Raw genomic sequence first — 21,086 nt, 5'->3', positions numbered from 1 at the left:
CATGGCCCATATCAACCTGTGCAATGCCAAGTGTCAGCTAGAGTGTTGTATAAAAAGACACCACCACTGGACTCTGGAGCAGTGGAAAATTGTTCTCTGTAGGGATGAATCATGCAGCACTATCTGGTGGTCTCTGGGAAGAATCTGGGTGTGGCAGTCTCTGTGGGTAAACTACTGTTAGTCCTCCGAAGTGTCAGTCCGAAGTGTCAGTCTCAAGCAGTCGCTGGTACACAGAAAAGTCCTCCACAGATTTTACTTGGAGCCTCTAAAGCAGTGTTTCTTAACCACAGTCCTCAAGTGCCCCCTAACAGTCCAGATTTTCATGATATCTGAACTAGAGCACATGTGAAGTAATCAGCTGATCGGTAACCATGGTTACTAACCTGCTCTCACTCAGATGCTGATTATTTCACCTGTGCTCTAGTTCAGATATCAGGAGAATCTGGCCTGTTAGGGGGTACTTAAAGACTTAAGGTGAGGAACACTGCTCCAAAGTATTATCAGAGTCAAATGGATTATACTGCATAGCACCATAAATCCATAACGATGTCCAACAAGCTCATATGATGATGCTCAGGTGTCCACATACTTTTGGCCATTAAGTGTAAATCTAGGCTCCAAGTGCTCTAATTCTCCTCTTCATATTTACCAGTTTTTATGTTATTCTGTGCAGCTTATTCACTAAAGGATGTAGACAGAAGCAAACTTTAGTGAATTGGTTGTATAGAATAATATGGGAACTGGTGAGATTGGAGAAACCAGACAGAATAAAGTGAGCCCTATGTGCTCTTGTTCCTCATTGTAGAGTTCATGAAAATATCTCCCTTCGAAGATTAATGAACGTATCTGATTAGACATATCATGCTGAAAGCCGTTTTTAACTTGGCATTACCAAAATGATGTGAGTAAAACTAAATGACTGAAATAGTGACAGCTGATAATGTAAACTGTGGGATTTGAAAAGTCTTTGACATGAGAAAATGCCTAGTTGGATATATTATGTGCAGCCTGAGTAGGACGGCAGCCAGTGTGAATTCTTGCTTACAGTGCACAAAGTAGTCAGCCCAGTAGTTGTTACGAATATACACAAATCAGATACCAGCTGTTTATTTAAAGGGACAGTAAACCACATCGTTTTTTTTTTTCCACTGTTGTAAAGTTTATTTTAAAAACATATTTTTTTACTTGCTGTGATCTTTTCTGCAGCAAAGGTACAGACTCATTTAGCACACAATGCACACGGCTCTGTATTTCCATCCCCACCCCCACTGCTGCCCCTGGCTGAGAGCTGTGCTTTTATCATAGTTCAAGCAGACAATACCGTCAATCGGAGGCTGTTATATAGATATATACCCATATGCTCAGCCATTCCCACATCTTGCTTAGGCGCTAATGCAGCTCAGCGGGAATGCGCTTTGTTTAGCGTCCATGATGTGATTTGTTAGGTAGCTCACAGCCACTGCTGGTATTCTGAGCAGGCGCAGTGTGTGTGTGTGGTTTCTCTGGGCAGGTGCAGAAAAATGTAGTGCACATGTGTAGACATTCTCACACATTAACACGTGCATGCACACATACATGCATATGCACTCTCATAAGCACTCTTACACTCAAACAAATGCATACACACATTTAAATGCAAACACACACTCACGCGCCAAGACATGCGTATACACACAAGCAAACACATGTATAGACGCATGCACACACAAATATATATACACTAGGGCACAACTGACATTGGTGCAGCAGGTGCAGTGGCACGAGGGCCCAAGTGCGGTTTGGCAGGCCCAATAGCAGCCAGTCTATACATATGTGTGTGCAGAAAACATAAATGCATACACATAAAAATGCATTCATACACTCGCATATACATAAACACATACACAGAAACATTCATTCATACACTCACATATACATACACACATATACACACAGAAACATGCATTCATACACTCTCCTTTACATAAACACATAGACACACACAAAAGCATGCATTCATACACTCACATATATATTAACACATATGCACACACAGAAACATGCATCCCTACACTTACCTATTCATAAACTCATACACACACACAGAAACATGCATTCATACACTTGCACATATACATAAACACATACACATGCACAGAAACATGCATTTGTACACTTGCACATATACATAAACACATACACATGCACAGAAACATGCAGTCATGCACTCACATATACATAAACACATACACATACACAGAAACATGCATTCATACACTCACATATACATAAACACATACACACACAGAAACATGCATTCATACACTCACATATACATAAACACATACACACACACAGAAACATGAATTCATACACTCACATATACATAAACACATACACACACACACACTGAAACATGCATTCATACTCTCACATATACATAAACACATACACACACAGAAACATGCATTCATACACTCACATATATACATAAACACATACACACACACAAAAACATGCATTCATACCCTCACATATACATAAACACATACACAACAAGACAGGCATACACACAGAAATACTGACTTAATCACATATAATTTCTTGGTAATTCAATTTGAATGACAGCAAAATGTGGATTATATTTAAAATGACTGTTTTGTATATTGTGCTATACGCCGCTTCTTGTATGAACTTAGTACCTTATTTCTGTGACTAATTTTGGCATGTTTCTCTCTTCTCTGTGGCTGCCTGCATAGGATCTGCTAACTAACACTTCTCTGAAGCAGGTGAGTATTTGTTGCTTTTGAAATGACAAAAAAACATTAATTTCTTATAGTTTTTATAGTTCATAATTTGCCTAAATTCTTATTGAATTTATTGAATGTATCTATATATATATATATATATATATATATATATATATATATATATAAAATCATTTAACACATTTGTTCACTCTTCTCTTGCATTTTTATTAGAATGTTTAATCCTGTGGCATCTTGGCAGTGCCTCAACACATGTTGTGTAGCAATGTGTTGCAGTCATCTCTGGCAGCCGCAGGGTTAAAACGTTTATTTAAAAGGGTATTACAAAGATCATACCATGCAACTAGTGTTTTAACAACTTATTTAAATAGACATTTAAAGTCTTTTCAATTTGCTGCTATTATAAATTTGACTTTGTTCTCTTGGTGTTGTCAGTATATACCAGGGTTATGATACAATTTATTTATTATTATTTTTTAAAATCACCTCCAATTAAAATGTATATACGAAGCAATTAAAATGAATATTTATTTCTAAATTCTTGAGATTAGTTAAATTTATAAACACATTTAAATATATTAAGTAGAGACTAGATGATGACTCAATTATGCATGCTTATTTTGTTATTATATTCTATACAACAGATCATGAACGATATACCTTTAAAATTAACTTTACTCACAATGAATTGCATTAAAATACCACAATAAAATACCAGAATATGGACCGCTAACTTAACAGTGTTTAGTTAAACAATATAACAAGATACTTCACACAAATCTTACTGGATCTCAATAAATTTAAGAAAACCTTCAGACAAGTATAATTAAGCTACTTAGCCCACAAATTATTCTATATAACTACAATTAAAAACACCAGAAGTTGTATATATTTTTAATGCAAACAGAAAAATGTATATGTCAATATGTCTGACCTGAATTTACCTCTTATTTAGCTACAATGAGGCAAGTTCTAAAATATATATATAGCAATAACTGTAATTGATTTATGATATTAAAATACAAAATTCTTCCTAAACATTAATATTTAATACCAGTATACTTATTACCCTTAGTCTAATTCATATTAAATATAAGAATAAATCCTCCTTTTAAATCACAACTATGATATAACTATAGTTTTAGAATACCTTTGTTTAAAATATTAAATATATAATTGCTTATACGTTACCAGTCAGCAGTTTGAGAATTCAGTTAATATCCAAATATGTCTATCGTCATATGTCTTAGGGGAATTATGCTCATTTGTAAGAGAATTAATCTTGATAGTCTCTTATCCACAAAGAGTGTCGCAAAGTATTTGTCTTACATAAAACTGTGATCGCACACTGGTCTCTCTATAAGCAAAAATGGCAGCAAGCAGGATTGCAACAGTTACAAAGGAAAATTTTCAGCCAAGTTTTTATTTTTCTCTGTGTGCAGGGAGTTTTTGTCTTAGACCAAACTCCTCCCCATTTCTTTAAAATTCGATAGATTTGGATACGCTCTTTTCTCTGATTGGCTACTGGGAAATGTAATTTTCAACAGCCAAGTGCCTTTTGGCTGTAATACTGGATTTAGGCCATCGGGGGCAGCAGACAAGGACAAACAGGTTAAATTTTTAACACCGCTAATGGTAAATATAGATTCTTATATATTTTTAAAATGTATATTTAGTATATTCACTATTTCTTGAAATTAATAAACCTGTCTGGTCAACATGTATGTGTCCCATCTAATACAATTTAGCAGGTATTTATAGAGACTAAACATAAGTATATTACTTATCCTATTTTAGAAGATGCCTTTAAAGTTGCATTTTTATGAGGGACTAGTATTTAATAGCTACCTAGCTAAAATAAAGAGAAATTTACCTGTAAAATAAAAACTAACCTAAGTTACAATTACACCTAACACTACACTATACTTAAATAAATGAATCCTATTTAAAACAAAATACTTACCTGTAAAATAAACCATAAGATAGCTACAATAAAAATAATAATTATATTGTAGCTATTTTAGGATTTATATTTATTTTACAGGTAACTTTGTATTTATTTTAGCTAGTTAGAATAGTTATTAAATAGTTATTAACTATTTAATAACTACCTAGCTAAAAGAAATACAAAATTACCTGTAAAATAAATCCTAACCTAAGTTACAATTAAACCTAACACTACACTATCATTAAATTAATTAAATAAATTAGTTACAAATAACTACAATTAAATTAAATTAAATAAACTAACTAAAGTACAAAAAATAAAAAAGCTGTTACAAAAAATAAAAAAAATAAGTTACAAACATTTAAAAAATATTACAACAATTTTAAGCTACTTTCACCTAATCTAAGCCCCCTAATAAAATAACAAAGCCCCCCAAAATAAAAAAATGCCCTACCCTATTCTAAATTAAAAAGTTACTAGCTCTTTTATCTTACCAGCCCTTAAAAGGGCCTTTTGCGGGGCATGCCCCAAAGAATTCTGCTCTTTTGCCTGTAAAATAAAAATACAACCCCCCCAACATTAAAACCCACCACCCACAAACCCCTAATCTAACCCAAACCCCCCTTAAATAAACCTAACACTACCCCCCTGAAGATCATCCTACCTTGAGTCGTCTTCAGCCAGCCGACCACCGATGGAACCGAAGAGGAGATCCGGAGCGGCAGAATTCATCATCCAGGCGGCGCTTAAGAAGTTTTCCATCTGATGAAGTCATCATCCAGGCAGCGCTGAAGAAGTCTTCCATCCGATAGAAGTCTTCATCCAGGCGGCGTCTTCAAACTTCATCCATCCGGAGCGGAGCCATCTTCAGACGAGCCGACGCGGAGCCATCCTCTTCTTCCCGACGACTAACGACGAATGGATATTCCTTTAAGGGACGTCATCCAAGATGGCGTCCCTTCATTTCCGATTGGCTGATAGGATTCTATCAGCCAATCGGAATTAAGGTAGGAAAAATCTGATTGGCTGATTGAATCAGCCAATCAAATTGAAGTTCAATCCGATTGGCTGATCCAATCAGCCAATCAGATTGAGCTTGCATTCTATTGGCTGTTCCGATCAGCCAATAGAATGCGAGCTCAATCTGATTGGCTGATTGGATCAGCCAATCGGATTGAACTTCAATTTGACTGGCTGATTCAATCAGCCAATCAGATTTTTCCTACCTTAATTCCGATTGGCTGATAGAATCCTATCAGCCAATCGGAATTGAAGGGACGCCATCTTGGATGACGTCCCTTAAAGGAATATCCATTCGTTGTTAGTCGTCGGGAAGAAGAGTATGGCTCCGCATCGGCTTGTCTGAAGATGGCTCCGCTCCGCTCCGGATGGATGAAGATTGAAGACGCCGCCTGGATGAAGACTTCTATCGGATGGAAGACTTCTTCAGCACCGCCTGGATGATGACTTCATCGGATGGAAGACTTCTTCAGCGCCGCCTGGATTATGACTTCTGCCGCTCCGGATCTCCTCTTCGGTTCCATCGGTGGTCGGCTGGCTGAAGACGACTCAAGGTAGGACGATCTTCAGGGGGGTAATGTTAGGTTTAGTTAAGGGGGGTTTGGGTTAGATTAGGGGTATGTGGGTGGTGGGTTTTAATGTTGGGGGGGTTGTATTTTTATTTTACAGGCAAAAGAGCAGAATTCTTTGGGGCATGCCCCGCAAAAGGCCCTTTTAAGGGCTGGTAAGGTAAAAGAGCTGGTAACTTTTTAATTTAGAATAGGGTAGGGCATTTCTTTATTTTGGGGGGCTTTGTTATTTTATTAGGGGGCTTAGATTAGGTGTAATTAGCTTAAAATTGTTGTAATATTTTTTAAATGTTTGTAACTTATTTTTTAATTTTTTGTAACTTAGCTTTCTCTTGTTAAGTGTATCCAGTCCACGGATCATCCATTACTTATGGGATATTAACTCCTCCCCAACAGGAAGTGCAAGAGGATTCACCCAGCAGAGCTGCTATATAGCTCCTCCCCTAACTGCCATTCCCAGTCATTCTCTTGCACCCAACGAATAGATAGGATGTGTGAGAGGTTTTTCTATGATTTTAGCCGGAGTAGTTAAGATCATATTGCTGTTTCTCGGCCATCTGAGGAGAGGTAAACTTCAGATCAGGGGACAGCGGGCAGATTAATCTGCAAAGAGGTATGTAGCAGCTTATTATTTTCTGACAATGGAATTGATGAGAAAATTCTGCCATACCGATATAATGTAAACTCAGCCTTAAATGCAGTAGCAGCAACTGGTATCAGGCTGTCATGTATGTATATTTTACACTTCAGTATTCTGGGGAATGGCACTTCACTGGAATTATACTGTATGCATAAAACTTTAGCCTAATTTGCAGGGACTAGCAACAGGCTTTTTAATAACACTCAATTTATTAATGTTAAACGTTTTTTGCTGGCATGTAAAATCGTTTAATTTTCTGAGGTACTGGGTGAAAAAATGTTTTGGGCACTATTTTTTTCCACTTGGCAGTCGTTTTATTTAATTTATGACAGTTTACTGATCTCTCTCACTGTTATGTGTGAGGGGGAGGGGCCTTTTTTGGCGCTTTTGCTACGCATCAAAAAATTCAGTCAGAAGTTTATTGTCTTCCCTGCATGATCCGGTTCATCTCTACAGAACTCAGGGGTCTTCAAAACTTGTTTTGAGGGAGGTAATCACTCACAGCAGAGCTGTGAGATTGTAGTTGACTGTGATAAAAAAACGTTTATTTCTGTATTTTTTTTTTTTTTTTTTTTTCTGCTATCAGGGTTAGTTATCCTTTGCTAATGGGAGCAATCCTTTGCTAAAATTGTGTTTTTTACAAAGATTTGATGCTATAACTTTTCAGTTTATTAATTTTCAACTGTCATAACTTTTTCTGTGCTTCTTATAGGCACAGTACGTTTTCATATTATAGTAAATTACTTGAAAAGTATTTCCAAGTTGCTAGTTTATTTGCTAGTGTGTTAAACATGTCTGATTCAGAGGAAGATATCTGTGCTATATGTGCTAAAGCCAAAGTGGAGCCCAATAGAAATTTATGTACTAACTGTATTGATGCTACTTTAAATAAAAGTCAATCTGTATAAATTGAACATATTTCACCAAACAACGAGGGGAGAGTTATGCCGACTAACTCGCCTCACGTGTCAGTACCTGCATCTCCCGCTCGGGAGGTGCGTGATATTGTAGCGCCGAGTACATCTGGGCGGCCATTACAAATCACATTACAGGATATGGCTACTGTTATGACTGAAGTTTTGGCTAAATTACCAGAACTAAGAGGTAAGCGTGATCACTCTGGGGTGAGAACAGAGTGCGCTGATAATATTAGGGCCATGTCAGACACTGCGTCACAATTTGCAGAACATGAGGACGGAGAGCTTCATTCTGCGGGTGACGGTTCTGATCCAAACAAACTGGATTCAGATATTTCAAATTTTAAATTTAAGCTGGAAAACCTCCGTGTATTACTAGGGGAGGTGTTAGCGGCTCTGAATGATTGTAACACAGTTGCAATACCAGAGAAAATGTGTAGGTTGGATAAATATTTTGCGGTACCGGCGAGTACTGACGTTTTTCCTATACCTAAGAGACTTACTGAAATTGTTACTAAGGAGTGGGATAGACCCGGTGTGCCGTTCTCACCCCCTCCGATATTTAGAAAGATGTTTCCAATAGACGCCACCACACGGGACTTATGGCAAACGGTCCCTAAGGTGGAGGGAGCAGTTTCTACTTTAGCTAAGCGTACCACTATCCCGGTGGAGGATAGCTGTGCCTTTTCAGATCCAATGGATAAAAAGTTAGAGGGTTACCTTAAGAAAATGTTTGTTCAACAAGGTTTTATATTGCAACCTCTTGCATGCATTGCGCCTGTCACGGCTGCAGCAGCATTTTGGTTTGAGTCTCTGGAAGAGACACTTGAATCAGCTCCATTAGATGAGATTACACACAAGCTTAAAGCCCTTAAGTTAGCTAACTCATTTATTTCAGATGCCGTAGTACATTTAACTAAACTTACGGCTAAGAATTCCGGATTCGCCATTCAGGCACGCAGAGCACTGTGGCTAAAATCCTGGTCAGCTGACGTTACTTCTAAATCTAAATTGCTTAATATACCTTTCAAAGGGCAGACCTTATTCGGGCCCGGGTTGAAAGAAATTATCGCTGACATTACAGGAGGTAAAGGCCATGCCCTGCCTCAAGACAGAGCCAAACCTAAGGCTAGACAGTCTAATTTTCGTTCCTTTCGTAATTTCAAAGCAGGAGCAGCATCAACTTCCTCTGCACCAAAACAGGAAGGAGCTGTTGCTCGCTACAGACAAGGCTGGAGACCTAACCAGTCCTGGAACAAGGGCAAGCAGGCCAGGAAACCTGCTGCTGCCCCTAAGACAGCATGAATCGAGGGCCCCCGATCCGGGAACGGATCTAGTGGGGGGCAGACTTTCTCTCTTCGCCCAGGCTTGGGCAAGAGATGTCCAGGATCCCTGGGCGTTAGAGATCATATCTCAGGGATACCTTCTAGACTTCAAATTCTCTCCCCCAAGAGGGAGATTTCATCTGTCAAGGTTGTCAACAAACCAAATAAAGAAAGAGGCGTTTCTACGCTGCGTACAAGATCTTTTATTAATGGGAGTGATCCATCCGGTTCCGCGGTCGGAACAAGGACAAGGGTTTTACTCAAATCTGTTTGTGGTTCCCAAAAAAGAGGGAACTTTCAGGCCAATCTTGGATTTAAAGATCCTAAACAAATTCCTAAGAGTTCCATCGTTCAAAATGGAAACTATTCGGACAATTTTACCCATGATCCAAAAGGGTCAGTACATGACCACAGTGGATTTAAAGGATGCTTACCTTCACATACCGATTCACAAAGATCATTACCGGTATCTAAGGTTTGCCTTTCTAGACAGGCATTACCAGTTTGTAGCTCTTCCATTCGGATTGGCTACGGCTCCGAGAATCTTCACAAAGGTTCTGGGTGCTCTTCTGGCGGTACTAAGACCGCGAGGAATTGCGGTAGCTCCGTACCTAGACGACATTCTGATACAAGCTTCAAGCTTTCAAACTGCCAAGTCTCATACAGAGTTAGTACTGGCATTTCTAAGGTCGCATGGATGGAAGGTGAACGAAAAGAAGAGTTCTCTCTTTCCACTCACAAGAGTTCCCTTCTTGGGGACTCTTATAGATTCTGTAGAAATGAAGATTTACCTGACAGAAGACAGGTTAACAAAGCTTCAAAATGCATGCCGTGTCCTTCATTCCATTCAACACCCGTCAGTAGCTCAATGCATGGAGGTGATCGGCTTAATGGTAGCAGCAATGGACATAGTACCCTTTGCACGCCTACATCTCAGACCGCTGCAATTGTGCATGCTAAGTCAGTGGAATGGGGATTACTCAGACTTGTCCCCTACTCTGAATCTGGATCAAGAGACCAGAAATTCTCTTCTATGGTGGCTTTCTCGGCCACATCTGTCCAGGGGGATGCCATTCAGCAGGCCGGACTGGACAATTGTAACAACAGACGCCAGCCTACTAGGTTGGGGCGCTGTCTGGAATTCTCTGAAGGCTCAGGGACAATGGAATCAGGAGGAGAGTCTCCTACCAATAAACATTCTGGAATTGAGAGCAGTTCTCAATGCCCTTCTGGCTTGGCCCCAGTTAACAACTCGAGGGTTCATCAGGTTTCAGTCGGACAACATGACGACTGTAGCTTACATCAACCATCAGGGAGGGACAAGAAGCTCCCTAGCAATGATGGAAGTATCAAAGATAATTCGCTGGGCAGAGTCTCACTCTTGCCACCTGTCAGCAATCCACATCCCGGGAGTGGAGAACTGGGAGGCGGATTTCTTAAGTCGTCAGACTTTTCATCCGGGGGAGTGGGAACTTCATCCGGAGGTCTTTGCCCAAATACTTCGACGTTGGGGCAAACCAGAGATAGATCTCATGGCGTCTCGACAGAACGCCAAGCTTCCTCGTTACTGGTCCAGATCCAGGGATCCGGGAGCGGTTCTGATAGATGCTTTGACAGCACCTTGGACCTTCGGGATGGCTTATGTGTTTCCACCCTTCCCGATGCTTCCTCGATTGATTGCCAGAATCAAACAGGAGAGAGCATCAGTGATTCTAATAGCGCCTGCATGGCCACGCAGGACTTGGTATGCAGATCTAGTGGACATGTCATCCTGTCCACCTTGGTCGTTACCTCTGAAACAGGACCTTCTGATCCAGGGTCCCTTCAAACATCAAAATCTAATTTCTCTGAAGCTGACTGCTTGGAAATTGAACGCTTGATTTTATCAAAACGTGGTTTTTCTGAGTCAGTTATTGATACCTTAATACAGGCTAGGAAGCCTGTTACCAGAAAGATTTACCATAAGATATGGCGCAAATACTTATATTGGTGCAAATCCAAGAGTTGCTCATGGAGTAAGGTTAGGATTCCGAGGATATTGTCTTTTCTACAAGAAGGTTTAGAAAAGGGTTTATCCGCTAGTTCCTTAAAGGGACAGATTTCAGCTCTGTCCATTCTTTTACACAAACGTCTGTCAGAAGTTCCGGACGTTCAAGCTTTTTGTCAGGCTTTAGCTAGGATCAAGCCTGTGTTTAAAACTGTTGCTCCACCATGGAGTTTGAACTTAGTTCTTAATGTTTTACAGGGGGTTCCCTTTGTACCCCTTCATTCCATTGATATCAAGTTGTTATCTTGGAAAGTTCTGTTTTTAATGGCGATTTCCTCGGCTCGAAGAGTCTCTGAGTTATCTGCCTTACATTGTGATTCTCCTTATCTGATTTTTCATTCAGACAAGGTAGTTCTGCGTACTAAACCTGGGTTCCTACCTAAGGTGGTCACTAACAGGAATATCAATCAAGAGATTGTGGTTCCATCTTTGTGTCCTAATCCTTCTTCGAAAAAGGAACGTCTGCTACACAATCTAGATGTAGTCCGTGCCCTGAAATTTTATCTACAGGCAACTAAGGATTTTCGACAAACGTCTTCCCTGTTTGTCGTTTATTCTGGTCAGAGGAGAGGTCAAAAAGCTTCGGCTACCTCTCTCTCCTTTTGGCTTCGTAGCATAATACGGTTAGCCTATGAGACTGCTGGACAGCAGCCTCCTGAAAGAATTACAGCACATTCTACTAGAGCTGTGGCTTCCACTTGGGCCTTTAAGAATGAGGCTTCTGTTGAACAGATTTGCAAGGCTGCAACTTGGTCTTCTCTTCATACTTTTTCAAATTTTACAAATTTTACACTTTTGCTTCTTCGGAGGCTGTTTTTGGGAGAAAGGTTCTTCAGGCAGTGGTTCCTTCCGTATAAAGAGCCTGCCTGTCCCTCCCGTCATCCGTGTACTTTAGCTTTGGTATTGGTATCCCATAAGTAATGGATGATCCGTGGACTGGATACACTTAACAAGAGAAAACATAATTTATGCTTACCTGATAAATTTATTTCTCTTGTAGTGTATCCAGTCCATGGCCCGCCCTGTCACTTTAAGGCAGGTAATTTTTCCATTAAACTACAGTCACCACTGCACCCTATGGTTTTCCTTTCTCTGCATGTTTTCGGTCGAATGACTGGGAATGGCAGTTAGGGGAGGAGCTATATAGCAGCTCTGCTGGGTGAATCCTCTTGCACTTCCTGTTGGGGAGGAGTTAATATCCCATAAGTAATGGATGATCCATGGACTGGATACACTACAAGAGAAATAAATTTATCAGGTAAGCATAAATTATGTTTTTTTTATTTTTGTACTTTAGTTAGTTTATTTAATTTAATTTAATTTTAGTTATTTGTAACTAATTTATTTAATTAATTTAATGATACTGTAGTGTTAGGTTTAATTGTAACTTAGGTTAGGATTTATTTTACAGGTAATTTTGTATTTCTTTTAGCTAGGTAGTTATTAAATAGTTAATAACTATTTAATAACAATTCTAACTAGCTAAAATAAATACAAAGGTACCTGTAAAATAAATATAAATCCTAAGATAGCTACAATATAATTATTATTTATATTGTAGCTATCTTAGGGTTTATTTTACAGGTAAGTATTTAGTTTTAAATAGGATTAATTTATTTAAGTATAGTGTAGTGTTAGGTGTAATTATAACTTAGGTTAGTTTTTATTTTACAGGTAAATTTCTCTTTATTTTAGCTAAGTAGCTATTAAATAGTTAATAACTACTTAATAGCTATTGTACCTAGTTAAAATAAATTGAAATTTGCCTGTAAAATAAAAATAAATCCTAAAATAGCTACAATATAATTATTATTTATATTGTAGCTATCTTAGGGTTTATTTTAAAGGTAAGTATTTAGTTTTAAATAGGAATAATTTAGTTAATAAGATAAATATTATTTAGATGTATTTAATTAATATTTAAGTTAGGGGGTGTTAGAGTTAGTGTTAGACTTAGGTTTAGGGGTTAATAATTTTATTACAGTGGCGGCAGTGTAGGGGGGGCAGGATAGGGGTTAATAAACTTATTATAGGTGGCGACGGTGTAGGGGGGGCAGGATAGGGGTTAATAAACTTATTATAGGTGGCGACGGTGTAGGGGGGGCAGATTAGGGGTTAATAAGTTTAATATAGGTTGTGGCGGGGTCCGGGAGCGGCTGTTTAGGGGTTAAACTATTTATTTAGTTGCGCCGAGGTCCGGGATCCGCAGGATAGGGGTTAATAAACTTATTATAGGTGGCGACGGTATAGGGGGGCAGGATAGGGGTTAATAGGTATAATGTAGGTGGCGGCGGGGTCTGGGAGCGGCGGTTTAGGGGTTAATACATATATTATAGTTGCGGCGGGGACATTTATTTAGTTGCGGCGGTGTAGGTGGGGGCAGATTAGGGGTGTTTAGACTCGGGGTACATGTTAGGATGTTAGGTGTAGACAGCTCCCATAGGAATGAATGGGATGTCTGGCAGCAGCGAACATGAACTTTCGCTATGGTCAGACTCCCATTGATTCCTATGGGATCCGCCGCCCCCAGGGCCGGAAAAGTGCCAAGCGTACCTGCTAGTTTTTGATAACTAGCAAAAGTAGTCAGATAGTGCCGCACTTGTGTGCGGAACATCTGGAGTGACGTAAGAATCGATCTGTGTCGGACTGAGTCCGGCGGATCGAAGCTTACGTCACAAAATTCTACTTTTGCCTGTATCTAGGGCTTGATAACTAAGGCGAATCAGCCTCGCCACAAATACGCTGCAGAATTCCAGCATATTTGAGGTTGACGGCTTGATAACTAGGGGCCATGGGCTCAACATCTATGCATTTATACATTAGCTTATAGTACCTTATTTAGAAACCTCATCTTCACATCAGATTCTTCCCTGTAATGTTCACTAGATTTCTGGAAAACAAAGAAAAATTTATTTATTTTGAAATAACTTAAACATTTATATATACCAATGCAGTTGTTTATTTTTAATTCATTATATCCAGCACAGTATGTAACATGTGATGTATGTCTTAGATCATTATCTATATTATTCAGGCAGTCTGTGGTATACATTAATTTATCTAAGAACTATGTAGATAATTTGTTATCAAAAGTACATAGGTTAAGATATTTTAAAATCTTAATTCTTAGGCTTTCAACTTCCCATGTGTTAGCTGTAACATGAGCCTAGACGCCTATGTGTATTCAGCTAAGCGTGGGACAATTTAACACTGAGATAATAGACATCTAAATTGTTGGTCATCTGGGAAAGGTATCTCAAATTGTAGACCTTTCGACTGCCTATCCACATGGGTTCCTGTAATGTAATGAATTTCTTAGGCTAAATTAATTTAGAGATTTCAATCTGGGAAGGCTATCCAACATAATTCATTAGAAATGACCTCTCTTCTGAGACCGTTATGAAAGGCTCTTGAGATGCGACATTATCTCTTATTGTTTTGGACCAATGTTTGTTCTTTTAGAAGTCCTGTCTATTTCTTTTGTTCTACAAGTCTGTAGTTGAGAACAAAAGGGAAGGGTTGATATCACCCATTCCAGTGTTTGTTCACAATGCAGCTAAATCAATTCATAGTAGATATTAGCTAAAGGAGATATTAAATTATGTGATATCCAATGCCACTCAGCCATACCCTGACAGTGTCCTTTGTTTAAAAGCATACTAATGTAGACTCAGGAGCAGCAATGCACTAGAAGGAGCTAACTTCTGATTGGTGGCTGCACATATATATGTCGCTTATCGTTAGCTCGCTAGCTCTCAGTAGTGCATTGCTGCTTTGGAGCTAACAGCATCTATGTGTTTGCTGGAGTTAATCACATAGTTATGTACAAGCAATAGTGTTATAACAAAATCATTCAACATATCAGAGCATTTTCTTTTTACACTTCTAAGTTGCTATAGCGAATCATATCCACCAGGGTATGATAAATCTACCGCCTAATCTCAACACCCATATTTTGTGTTTTTTATTTACTTTTACCTACAATACTAATTCCATACCATTTATAAAACTCATCCACTGTCCAGAATGATTCCTTTTTGTTACCGCTTCATTTATTTGAAAATCTTCATCATTTTATTGATTTATTTATTTTGCTTATTTTATCATTTGTGACAACTTTATAAATGGATAAGTCTGATGGAATGTTTGTGTATATACAGTTGTGCTCATAAGTTTACATACCCTGGCAGAATTTATGATTTCTTGGCCATTTTTCAGAGAATAAATGATAACACAAAAACTTTTCTTTCACTCATGGTTAGTGTTTGGCTGAAGTAATTTATTATCAATCAACTATGTTTACTCTTTTTAAATCATAATGACAACAGAAACTACCCAAATGACCCTAATCAAAAGTTTACATACCCTGGTGATTTTGGCCTGATAACATGCACACAAGTTAACACAAAGGGGTTTGAATGGCTATTAAAAGTAACCATCCTCACCTGTGATCTGTTTGCTTGTAATTAGTGTGTGTGTATAAAAGGTCAATGAGTTTCTGGACTCCTGACAGTCCCTTGCATCTTTCATCCAGTGCTGCACTGACGTTTCTGGATTCTGAGTCATGGGGAAAAAAAAGAATTGTCAAAGGATCTGTGGGAAAAAGGTAGTTGAACTGTATAAAACAGGAAAGGGATATAAAAAGATATCCAAGGAACTGAGAATGCAAATCAGCAGTGTTCAAAATCTAATAAAGAAGTGGAAAATGAGGCGTTCTGTTTGATAACAAACTGCATTCATCTTGTCATCAATTCTGACCAAATTTCCTGTGCCTTTGTAGCTCACACATCCCCAAAACATCAGCGATCCACCTCTGTGTTTCACATTAGGAATGATGTACCTTTCATCATAGGCTTGTTGACTCCTTTCCAAATGTAGTGTTTATGGTTGTGGCCAAAAAGCTCAATTTTGGTCTCATCACTCCAAATGACTTTGTGGTGCCAGAAGGTTTGAGGCTTGTCTCTGTGCTGTATGGCATATTGTAAGCGTGATACTTTGTGGCATTTGCGTAGTAATGGCTTTCTTTTGGCGACTCGTCAATGCAGCCCATCTTTCTTCAAGTGCCTCCTTATTGTGCATCTTGAAACAGCCACACCTCATGTCCTGTATTTCACCTGAAGTTATTTGTGGGTTTTTCTTTGCATCCCGAACAATTTTCCTGTCAGTTGTGGCTGAAATTTTAGTTGGTCTACCTGACCGTTGTTTGGTTTCAACAGAATCCCTCATTTTCCACTTCTTGATTATAGTTTGAATACTGCTGATTTGCATTCTCAATTCCTTGGATATCTTTTTATATCCCTTTCTTGTTTTATACACTTCAACTACCTTTTACCGCAGATCCTTTGACAATTCTTTTGCTTTCCCTATGACTCAGAATCCAGAAACGTCAGTGCAGCACTGGATGAAAGATGCAAGGGTCTGTAAGGAGTCCAGAAACTCATTGACCTTTTATACACTAATTACAAGCAAACAGATCACATGTGAGGATGGTTACCTTTAATAGACATTCAAACCCCTTTGTGTCAACTTGTGTGCATGTTATCAGGCTAAAATCACCAGGGTATGTAAACTTTTGATCAGGGTCATTTGGGTCATTTCTGTTGTCATTATGATTTAAAAAGAGTAAACACAGTTGATTGATAATAAATGTCTTTAGTAAACACTAACCATGAGTGAAAGAAAAGTTTTTGTGTTATCATTCATATATATATATATATATATATATATATATATATATATACAAACACACACACACACACATATATATATATATATATATATATATATATATATATACATACAAACACACACACACACACACACACATATATATATCTATATATATATATACCCATTTAACTAAGGAGCTACTGTGAAAATGATTTTCTGCTTGATGCTTTGTTATTGCAGAAAGACATGGATTCCATGGAAGACCTGTACTTGTCCACACGCAAAGTCAAAGAGCTCTCGGTAATTGATGGGCGTAGGGCTCAGAACTGTGTCATTCTGCTCTCTAAGTAAGTGTTAAGGTTGTTGAATAAAATACATAGATTGGCTGAAATGTTGACATTAAATTGATATCACTGATTCATATCTTGTGAGCGCTTATACAATCTCAGCATGTTTTTTACAATCTGTGTTGAATATTTTAATCTAATGAAATTTAAATAGAAACGTTTTTCAAACTTAAAGGGGCATTGTACACTATTTTCTTCGCATAAATGTTTTGTAGATGATCCATTTATATAGCCCATCTGAGTGTGTTTTTTTAAAAATGTATAGTTTTGCTTATTTTTAAATAACATTTATATATATATATATATATATATATATATATATATATATATATATATATATATATATATGTGTGTCTGTGTGTGTATTAGGTATACTGATGCCTTCAGATTCCAGCTTGCTCCTGTGTGTCTAATGGGTCTTTTCATATGCAGGGGAGGGGGGTATGTCTGCTCTTCCTGATTTCCCAGCCCCTTTCAGTAGGTGCCCCAGCCTAATCTCATCAACAGTGCTAAATTGGGAGGTTCTAAGAAGGTTTTATACTGGATTTGTATATTAGTATCTGTGCATATTCTTCTTTATAGTAGTGTCTATTACATGCAGTTATATGAAAATTTGTGTACACAGTCCCTTTAGCCTATAGATATAATATATTGCCAGTGTACTGTAATCCATGTGTTTGTCTTCTGTATGTCTTTTTTGTAATCTGAGAAATGTTTATCAGATTTTGACCCATCACACCCTGTACTTAATTGTTTCTGGTAGCATTAGACAAGCATAAAAAAGCTAGAAACTCAACATCTGATCAGGAATCAACCCCAATATCAACAAGTCCATTAATTTAAAATGTTCTAAAATGGAGTCACTATGGTACAATCCAGTTTAATCACATCCCCCTAAGAGGATCCATCATGGTTACTTGTCATCATTCTGGGCATAGGCCTTCTTCTAACTTATTTTTAAAGCAAGCCTGGTTAAAATTGTATTCAGAATTGTTGTGTGTGTGTGTGTGTGTGTGTGTATGGGGGGGGGGTGACTTTAGTAAAATGTGTATTTTGCTTGATTTTCCAAGAATTTACATATTGTACAGGAGTCATTAAGGAAATTATTAAAATTCATATATAACAAACTTTATTAAACCTCCTTTCACGTTTACAACAGTAAAATTACAAGAACTTTTGTCCTAGCATCAACCATTCTCTCTACTACCTTACAAATTAGGAGATAGTGGGCCAGATTACAAGTGGTGTGCAAGCACTTTCACTCGTCGTGTGCAAACACCACCAGAAGTAAACTTGTAACGCGTGTGGGTTAGCATGCATATTAGAAGGACACGCACTAACTTGACAACTTCGGATATCCCGACCTCGCTAACCTTTTACTCCCATAGAGCACAAAACTAAAACAAAACTAACACTTATTGCTCGCATGCTTATCCGACATGTATTAGACCAACTGCGCTAACCCGAAAGTAGTTATGAATATTTTATTATCCAATGTTCTTTACATAGAAGAAAGTCTATTTATTTTTATATATATATATATATATATATATATGTGTGTGTGTGTGTGTTTTTTCTAAAATATCTATATATCCATCTAGCTATCTATCTATCTGAAAATATATATAGACGTATAGGTATATACAGATACATAGTTAGACATATATACATATGTATATTTACATTATAGCCCTTTCCATTCAAATATTGTCATATACCATATACTTTTAATCCTTATAACTTTTTTCTTAATATCTATATGAATAATTTTTATTAGTGTCTGTATGAGTGTAACACTTTATATTAATGTATTTATTTTGTGTTTATTTAGCCCTAACCCTGTACACAATGACTTCAATCACGCTAACCCGTCAATCGCAAAAGTAGTTTGCGCTAGTACAGTCACGTTTACTTTCATCTTGTAATACATGCGCAAGTTAGCGTGCCACTTGTACACTTGCCCAGTGTTTATTATATACTGACTGTTGCATGTGTCAAACGGTGAGCTTCATATTGCAAATACATGCAATACCCACGCCCAGCCATCTAGCCTGAGGCTTATTAGCTGTATTAAAGAAAAGCAAATTATTTGTTATAAAATAGAAAGAATAAGACAGCACATCTGTTTAATCCTGCAGAAAGACTTTAAATGCCAGCGATTGGGTTTCCAACTATAAACCAGCAGCTGTTTCCAATTGACTTGAACTTTGCATAAATCCTTGTGGTTAATTCCCCCTTATTTACCCTAAACTGACACATTTTTCTTGTAAAATTGCAGTTTCCATTCATTAAGCAAATTAGTTTAAATATACAGTGTACAGAAGCTTAGGGCACATTTCTTCCCTATTGCTGCTCTGTATATCACATGTTCCCTCCCTCTGTACTGATGAACATATTTATCACTAAGAGACAATTATAAAAAAAGTTGCTGGGTCAGACGTAGTTCTCTAAACCAACAGTCGCAGGGGCTGCTCTGAAAAGGGAAACTTCTCTGGGGAGAGTGAAGTTAGCAGAAGGGACTTTAAAAATGAAATCCGGTAACCAATACAAATGAGATTACTCTGCTTTCAGTGTATAATATCTTACAATCACCTCTATTTGCCTATATATATATGTGTTATTCTAATAGGGTAAGTATTTTTACCTTTTAGTTTGTTGGGGGGAAAAAACAGTGAGACTGCAGGGTGTTTATAGAACCCACAAGACCTGGAGGAGAAATGTCACCTAGACCCATGGTATGCCCCATGTTCTGCCCACTAGCAGAGGCAGGGAAACAAATTTCACCATAAGGGAAATAATACTCTGAATTTCTTATTATAAATTGCATGTGTGGTGTAGTTTTATTTTTATTTCTACTGTGCACATTGTGGGCTAGATTACAAGTGGAGAGCAAAATATTGCTTTCACGAAAACGATATCTGCTCTTTGCTTAGTAATACCAGCGCAAGCAAATGTGCACTAGAGCACTCTTCCATAGGCTCCAGGGGGCTAAGGGGGTAAGTCACGCAGTGTTATGGGCAGCAACTGTTAAATATATATGTATATGAATATATATTTATGTGTATATATGTGTATATAGGAACACACAGTTCCCCATAGACTGCAATGTAAAGGCATTTTTCAGTGCTGTTTTTTTCTAACACCCCATACCCGCCAACTTTAACTTGTAAGATGCTATTCATTTTTTTAATTTAATATAGAAACATACACTAAAGTTTGGGGCCATTTGAGGCGTTTTTTGAAAATTAACCAGGGATCTGATCTATGTTTAATTTCCGGAGCGCTAATTGCTGCTGCAAGCTCACGGTAGCAATAACCAGCCACTTGTAATAGCTGGTTAATTATCGCACGTCCGCAAACAGGCGAATTTGCCAATTTACGGGCGCACAATAAATTAGCGTTCCACTTGTAATCTAGCCCTTAATTGTTTATTTTCCTGCACAATTTCAATATAAACTTTCATTTTTTTATAAAATACAATTTTTTCAAAATAATTTTGTTACAATATTTAATGCGATTGAACAATATAAATTTTACTGCAGATATTTATTTGAATCTTTAATTTATTGGTTTTATGGAATTTTTAAATAACTATTTTTTGTGAGTCCTTATGTAATGTATTTATCACATACTTAAAGGGACATGAAACACAACATTTTTCTTTCACGATTCAGATAAAGAATGCAATTGTAAACAACTTTCCAATTTACTTCTATTATTTAATTTGCTTCCTTCTCTTGTTATTTTTTTGCTAAAAGGTTTATCTAGGCAAGATCAGGAGCAGCAAAGAACCTAGGTTTTAGCTGCTGATTGGTGGCTGCATGTTTATACCAATTGCCATTGGCTCACCCATGTG

The 21,086-nt window shown here is 37.7% G+C and overlaps 1 protein-coding gene across 3 annotated transcripts in view; it reads left to right on the top strand.

Moving 5' to 3' along the window:
• The window catches only part of DAAM2 (dishevelled associated activator of morphogenesis 2), a 776,135-nt gene that overhangs the window by 591,178 nt on the left and 163,871 nt on the right, over nt 1-21,086 (top strand). For 2 of the 3 annotated variants that reach the window (XM_053712672.1, XM_053712671.1), the window contains exons 16-17: nt 2,739-2,768; nt 17,124-17,230. In XM_053712672.1, coding sequence (XP_053568647.1) covers nt 2,739-2,768; nt 17,124-17,230 — 137 coding nt within the window. The remainder of the gene's footprint in view (nt 1-2,738; nt 2,769-17,123; nt 17,231-21,086) is intronic. The other variant, XM_053712673.1, reaches the window with a different exon arrangement.

This window comes from Bombina bombina, chromosome 4 (assembly GCF_027579735.1).
Source record: "Bombina bombina isolate aBomBom1 chromosome 4, aBomBom1.pri, whole genome shotgun sequence".
NCBI lineage: Eukaryota > Metazoa > Chordata > Amphibia > Anura > Bombinatoridae > Bombina > Bombina bombina.
The sequence above is the reverse complement of the archived record's forward strand: the minus strand, read 5'-3'. Positions and strand labels throughout refer to the sequence as shown.